The sequence below is a fragment of the Morone saxatilis genome, unplaced genomic scaffold (genome assembly GCF_004916995.1).
Source record: "Morone saxatilis isolate NCDOM2014 unplaced genomic scaffold, NCSU_SB_2.0 Contig3, whole genome shotgun sequence".
NCBI lineage: Eukaryota > Metazoa > Chordata > Actinopteri > Moronidae > Morone > Morone saxatilis.
This window is the reverse complement of record NW_023339873.1, coordinates 8,288,554-8,295,774: the sequence shown is the minus strand read 5'-3', so window position 1 is coordinate 8,295,774 and position 7,221 is coordinate 8,288,554. Positions and strand designations below refer to the sequence as shown.

Sequence of the window (7,221 nt, the reverse complement as noted above, 5' to 3'; positions counted from 1 at the left end):
CACACACACACACATCCACTTATACACCTTTCCTGCCTCAACCCCCCCCGCCCCCCCCGCTCGGTCTCACCTCTGGGAAAGTTGCACTGCTCCCCCACGCTGATCTGAGAAGTGTTGACCAGATAGCCAATAGGAACAGTCCACCCCACCGTGGTGCGTATGCCGGGGTGACAGGAGCTACGCTCGTGCATCTCCAGCAGGGACAGGTCTGAGGAGGAACGACGTGCCATCGCTACCACGTAGTAGCTAATACCATCTGGAGGGAGGGATTGGGAGAGGTGGAGAAAGCAATTGGGAGTCATTTTTCAGATCAGGAGAGCATGGGAAAAAAGGAAAGAAAATTATTAATAAAGATACAAAAAGTAATGCATCTGTATATATGAGGCTCTAGCAAGCGGAAGTTATGTTGCAAGATATGCAGATTTCAACATCTTTGGGTATAACCATGACTTTACATTAAGTGACATACATTAGTGAAGCTGCTGAGGCTTCAGTGTCTACCTGCTGAAAGGCAGAAACCTGTGACTTACCCACTCTGTTGTGGGACTCTCCTGCAGCCAGCTCTAGGCCATGGCAGAGGCCAGCAGCATAGATGTCATCTGCAGACATGGAGGCTGCATCTGCTGTCCCATTCTGACAAAAACACATATATTTTCTCCATGTCAGATGACTAATGCACAACAACGTGCACAACACAAGCTTGTTTTATTTGACTTGTGCAGCTGGAAATGATTTCAAATGACAAGTATCTGATAGACCTGCTTACCATTTAAATTACAGATATATATCAAAAAGCTAAATGTGGCCAGTTAATGAAGATGTGGCCATACTGAGATGGTGTCAAACTAAACGGTCCAGAAGAACTGCTGAAGATCATGTGTAATATTTCAGCCTCTTACTTTCCACCACCAAAATCTCATTTTCTTTTGGAATTTGAGTAATAAATTAAGTCGAAAATAATAATCATATTATGTAATGCAGACTAGAAAATCCACTTTCCCATCCTGTTTCTTCAAATACCTTGATTTTGTCAATACAATCTCTGGTGTTCAGGCCACGGACACATTGCAAAGTCCCTCTAATATTCTGAGATGTAGCATTCCCAGCCAAATCCAGACACTTCTGCTCCTCAGCGTCAGACAATACACACCAGGAGACTGTAAATTAAGTGAAAGGTAAATGCAAATTTTCCTGTAGAAGAGCACAAACGCTGTATCTGCAAAGGTGTAAAGAAAACTTCATATTTTAAAACATTACTTCAAACATCTAAGTAAGAAATAGCCTTAAATTGAAGTTCTTTTGGACGTACCTATAGTTTTTGGATTGGAGACACAGCTGACAGAGAGAAGAGGCAGAAGCAGGAGGAAAGCTACAGGCAGCCTTCTCTCTGGACACTCCATGTCGGCTCTGGTAGGAAACCTGCTTGGGACAATCTCAGTAATACAAGAGAGATGAAGAGCAGGTGGATTTCATTGAAAAAAGAGTCACTCGGGTACCCCCTCCCTCTCATATAACCTGGTCCTGAGACAGAAAGAGAGAAGGAGGGGTAACAGGTGGGAGAAGGAGGCAGGTAGACTGGATGTAGAAAGAAGAAAACATTACATTATTCCTCTATCCCCCGCCTCTTAAGTCAAAGTGCTCAGTAGATAATCCTTCCTCCATCTCATGATAGCAGTATAGCATTTCCCCCTTCAATTATCCACTGAGACTTATCCCCAGTGGAAAGGATAGTGGTGGACACACGTAGACTCGGAGCAGTTCAGGTCACCTGGCACACAGTGTTGACCCGGGGTCTTTAATTAAAAAAGCTGTGGACAATGTGTCTCTGTGCTGGAGCTGTGTTCGTGGAGAATAGATACCGGCTGGGTCTTGCTCCGACTCACTGGAGACTAAAGCTCCAGGTAAGCAAGAACAAACAGCACTGGCTATTGTTCGCAGCCACAGGATCCAGTGGAGGGAAAACATACCGGCTATTTGATACAATTCTCCCTTTTCACTCTCTTTGCACACACATACAGTGATATGTGATCAGAGCCACCCGAGAAGTAAATAAATCTAAACAGGTAGAGTTTGTAGATGAGTAAAATCATTCATCTTCTAGTTCACCTTTTAGTTGCAGTGTTGTGTAATGATGTATAAGCATGACTGCACGGGAGATGAAGGGTAATCTTTGTTTTTTGGAGCGGGAGAGCTTTTTAAGGGGGCAGGATGAGGTATCTGATCCTCAACATGCTTGGGTGAAGGGACAAGGAAGCACAGAGGGTCACTTGGACTTTTGTCTGTTTGCGCAATTAAAGGCTGCAAATCAATCAGTGAGCTCCAGTCCCTTTTTTTCCCTTGGAAGTTTGATAGCCTCGAACTGAGAAGCACCTGATTCACCTGCGTACTGCTGGAAGATGCACGGAGAACCTTGTTTTTAAGCACAGAGGGTCTTTTTAAATGAAGCAATTATATGCACTTTTTCAAGAGTTCAGCCCAAGGAAGCTATTAAGCTTGTCTCATCTAACTTTTGACAACAATCTAACAGCCTCACAAAGTCAGTTATATGGCTTTTGATGTGTGATACAGTGTATCTGCTCTTTCCACCAAAAAGTTAATGTTTCATTTCAAAAAAGTGCACTAATTTCTTATATTAGTGGAGGTGGTCTCATGTAAATAAATCAGCATATGATGACTTTTGGTATTAGACACATGGCATATATTTTACTTATTCACAAGTATATATTATGTTCCAGGTTAATTATCTGTCTGTTTATCTGTCATGCAAACAGTAAACCACAGTAAAACATTCAAGTTGACTCTCAGAATAAACTGGGAGTGGCTCATATGACAAAACACTCGGATTGATGAATCAAGCATTGATCTAAATTTAGCTTCACTGCAGACTTTATGGAGCTGTAACAGAGAATGACAGTGACTGAGGTGTCAAAAAAAATGTATTCAACAGAAATGTAGTCATCAAAACTAAGTAACTACACAAATGCACAAAATACAAGAGAGATTATTAGCTGAAGTTAGTACATTATTAAAATGTACCCATAATGCCGATAAACTGACCAATGATATGAGTTTTATTAAACTAACGATCATCATTGATAGTTATTAAACAAATGTCTTATATGGGGAAACTAAACTTTATTGACAATTTCTTTAACCAGTAATTTGTTCTGGATGCTTTATTGTCCGTCTGTGTTGTTTCTAAATGTCTTTGAAGCTATTTATGTGACATAAGATTGAGAAGTGAATGCTTAAGCACATAAACTGGACTGTAAGATAACAGTATGATTTAGTCAATATCACAGGATGTTCAATGACTTCTCTCTGATGCTGTTAAAGTTGTCTGAGTCATACAGTTTGTATTTGGAGGGGACGTGCTCATACACCACTCCTCCTCTAAGTCTATCTTTAGACTAAAGAGTGAGTTACATATGAAGTAATTAATGACATCTTTTTTATGATAGTGGGTTTCAAATTCTAGCTATACAACAATGTAAAAATATATCTGTATGTAAATATGCAAAATATGTAATATGTTAAACTTACACACTTATAAGAGACTGTCCCATATTTCAATATGTATCTAAGTATAGAAGTTTGAAGCGTATGTACTTATAATGTTGTAGTAGTAATGAATGTTCATTCATTGCCTTTTTTCTTCTCTCTGCACATACATTTCACATACTATTCATATCATGATCGTGAATTAACTTTAAATAAAATTCAAAATAAAACTCAAGATAAGATAAAACTCAAACTCAAGGACTTAAAATGTAAAACCTTTAGCAATGGTGCAAAGTAACTACACAAGTACTGCACTTATACAACACTGAGGTACTTGTACTTTACTTATGGTACTTACTCTACTTATACTTTCATTTAATGCTTTTTACATTTTCACTGAAATGGGTCATTCTGCCTAATGAATACTTTTAATTTATAATTGTTTTTTTTGTTCCCCACAATATTTTTATTGTCTTTTTCTTGTTTTGAACATCTGAACAGTTTAACACTATAAAAGCATACATTACACAGTCACACACACAAAATTGTATTTTCAGAAAAAGCTTAAGTTTATGTCTTACTACTTTATTTATATTCATGTAAGGCTCCTACAGCTGAACAAAGTCTTGCCCTTTGCGATGTAGGCTAGTCCAGACCAAAGAAAAGCTCCTTTCTCCGCATACTCAATAATGGTGCATTCGTACTCTTCCAACATAGTGCAATAGCCCTTTAATTTATAATTTGTCACTTTACATAGGCATATATTTAGCTAATACGTCTGTACTTATACTTGAATAAGATTTTAAGTTCAGAACTTGCACTAGCAACTTTAATTACATTACATTTAATTACATTTTAATAAACTACACTACACTACACTGGAATACTTTACCGTGGGGGGGTTAGTACCCAATGAACTGCCATATAAAGCCCACTGCATTAATATCTCTCTGCTTGTTGTTCGCCTACCCGACCTGTTGGAGGACTCCTCCGCCCCACAATGCACCTTGCTGATAATGTTTTGGTGACGTCAGTAGGTGGGCTGGGCTGTGGTCCTGCTTTTCTTCTTCTTCTTCTTCTTATCGCCAAAAAAAAACAACAAAAAACACGTAAATAGAGGACACAGAGGAGCCACCACAGAATGAGTTAGAGGCTGTATCTCCCGTGTGCCAGGTAGGCGGGTGTGTGTTTGTTGTAAATATGGCTGTGTTGTGGGTTGAGTCCTCCGCCGGGCTGCGCTTTGTGCTGTGCAGCTTAGCTTAGCCTCGCTGGGGGCTAACAGCCGTCTGTCTGTCTGACTGGCGCCTCCGAGGCGACTGTGGACGGCCAATAAAACCTCTTGTTAATGGCCTGTTAGCTCCAGCAAACACACCGGCTCCACAGTCCGTGAGGGGAGACGTTTTGCTGGTAGCTTTTCGCTCGCTCGCGTGATTTACGCCACAACCACGAGCTGTGACATTGAGATTTAAAGGTGTTAGCCTGCTAGCGGAGTTGTGTTATTGTTTGTTGTCAGTGCTACGTTAGCCTGCAGAGGAACAGCAGAGCAAATGTTGCCTTTTTAAAGAAGCAAGCAACCGCTTGGTTGTATTACGTCAAGGTAAAGACAGGTAACTGTTTAAACTGATAACTGTGTAATTAAATTCCAGGTGGTTGTCTTGGAAATAGCTGCAGGTTATTCTGTAATCAGTAATGTGTATTAAATAAAGCTTTGACAGAGACTAACAGAGGACTCTTTGCGTTCAGCCATTATAAGTTGATGCTTCCTTTCTGTCTGAAGCCTTGGCAGGGATCATCAGAATACATAGACGGGGTAAATGTAATTATCCTATTTGCAAGCTTGTACTCATTTGAACTCTCTGTGGCTCCTCTTCCCTCCCTCTGTCAGTGCACTGAAACATGGATCGTTGCGGTGTCCACGTCCTTCTGCTGCTCCTGCTGCAGGCCCCGCAGATCTCAGCTGAGGGCTCAGGTACTGTCTCTCCTCTTTATGTTTTACTGCCATCAAACTGCGATGCGTCTTGTTCTGTTGTCTCTTCTTACTGTGAATTTGAGGTGCATGTAGGTGATACTATATACAAGTGTCATAATTGCCATGTAGTTTCACCATTTGGCAATACCACGAAAACATAACGGCTTGCTAGAAATTATTGCAACAACTAATTGGGTCTCCAGAAAGCAAAATGGTGTTTACAGTTGCAACTTAATTGGTTTCTCTCACACAGCAGCATTCCTCTTTCTTAAAAAAAATCTTGGCGACCAACCTCCTCCGAGAGTACCGGCCTCTCTCCATCTCTCTCAAACAACTATCGCCCTTTGCTATGCACTTAAATGTGTTACTTGATGCACCTGCAGCCTTATGGCACTTATGTCAGGAGTGGTGCTGGAGCCAGATGTGATGCATATAACCCCCAAAAGCACTATTTGTGTGTCATGGATTAAGAAACATGGATATATAAAATATGGTCTAAAACAACCTACCCGCAGTGCTCCATTCTGGCTGTCCTATCCAAGCAAACTCCATTTTGCAACAGATGTTTAACAGTTATGAATCTCCACTGCCAAACCGGCTTACAGAAAAATGCAGTTTCACAATGAGCAGTGTTTTGTGGAGGATTTGTTATTTGACTATTCTAGTAATCATTTATGGATATTAAAGCCTTCATTTTGTGTGCAGTAGAAGTCCCAGCCTCCTGCTGACAGCTGCTACAGGGCATCCCGAGTGCCCATTGCTGCTTGTCTGTCTTTTAGTGTTATGTTTTGCCAGATGGGCAGCTCGCTAGTTTGAGTTTGAGTGAGAAAGTTTGTCTGTTGGCTCGCTGCCTGAAATAAATCAACAGCGGCTACGTGTTTCTATTCACTGCGAATGTGAAACGGCATGAGTGTATTGTGAACTCATATCATCTCTTCCACAGATGGACAGTTGCTGTGTCTGTGTGATGGCCCTAAATGCCTCCAGCCCACCCAGTGCCGCGGTACGCGGTGCTTCTCCTCTGTCACAGTCAGCGGCAGCGGGGTGGTGTTTGAGCGCGGCTGCCTGAATGGGACGGATAAAATCCTTTTACATTGCTTCACGGCTCCGTCCTTCCATCAGGCCATTTTCTGCTGCTCCCTGGACATGTGCAACAGCAACACCAACATGAGTTCGCTGATGTCTCTGCTTCCAACTGGTAGATATTAGATAATAACGTGCTTCATTTTAGCAAGGAAGGGCATTGTCAAATAGAGTAATTGTATCTAATTTTTCCATTTTCTCCGCTCTGTATCGGTTAATTTTCTACTCTTGCTTGCTTACAGCCCCAGAAGGTGAGCCGGTCCGGTATCGCGTAGAGACCTTAGCCCTCTTTGTGCTTGGTCCGGTGGTGGTTCTGGCTCTGCTGTCTGTAGTGTCAGTTTTGGCCTGCAGGAGGCTCCACCACGGCCGTCTGCAGAGGCTGCAGGAGTTTGACACAGAGCAGGGAGCCATAGACGGCCTCATCACCTCCAATGTGGGAGACAGCACTTTAGCGGTAAGAATAAGAGGCGTTCTTGTTGAAACAATGGAAAGAGTCAGTCATAACCATTTTCATATGTGTATGCTCCTTCAAAAGATAATCTGATATTTTTTTTTTATTTTTTTTTTAACGTTCTTTTTATTTCAGTTCAATCTGGATGCTACATCTTGAACATATCTGAAATATTTTACATTGAATGTAGTAAATGACTTACAATAAAGGCACAAAA

The 7,221-nt window shown here is 41.4% G+C and overlaps 2 protein-coding genes across 5 annotated transcripts in view; one reads left to right on the top strand and one right to left on the bottom strand.

The window, feature by feature from the left end:
* otomp (otolith matrix protein) overlaps positions 1 to 4,603 on the bottom strand; it is an 11,099-nt gene extending 6,496 nt beyond the window's left edge. Inside the window, exons 1-5 of one of the 2 annotated variants that reach the window (XM_035673622.1) lie at positions 4,471 to 4,603; positions 1,310 to 1,521; positions 1,021 to 1,157; positions 531 to 633; positions 71 to 256 (exon numbers count right to left, since the gene is read on the bottom strand). In XM_035673622.1, coding sequence (XP_035529515.1) covers positions 71 to 256; positions 531 to 633; positions 1,021 to 1,157; positions 1,310 to 1,400 — 517 coding nt within the window. In that variant the 5' untranslated portion in view covers positions 1,401 to 1,521; positions 4,471 to 4,603. Of the gene's footprint in view, positions 1 to 70; positions 257 to 530; positions 634 to 1,020; positions 1,158 to 1,309; positions 1,522 to 4,393 lie in introns of both variants that reach the window. The other variant, XM_035673621.1, reaches the window with a different exon arrangement.
* acvr1l (activin A receptor, type 1 like) overlaps positions 4,533 to 7,221 on the top strand; it is an 8,767-nt gene continuing 6,078 nt past the window's right edge. The window contains exons 1-4 of one of the 3 annotated variants that reach the window (XM_035673618.1): positions 4,533 to 4,674; positions 5,387 to 5,470; positions 6,414 to 6,668; positions 6,796 to 7,007. In XM_035673618.1, coding sequence (XP_035529511.1) covers positions 5,398 to 5,470; positions 6,414 to 6,668; positions 6,796 to 7,007 — 540 coding nt within the window. In that variant the 5' untranslated portion in view covers positions 4,533 to 4,674; positions 5,387 to 5,397. Of the gene's footprint in view, positions 4,675 to 4,950; positions 5,109 to 5,386; positions 5,471 to 6,413; positions 6,669 to 6,795; positions 7,008 to 7,221 lie in introns of those variants that run through there. The other 2 variants (XM_035673619.1, XM_035673620.1) reach the window with 2 other exon arrangements.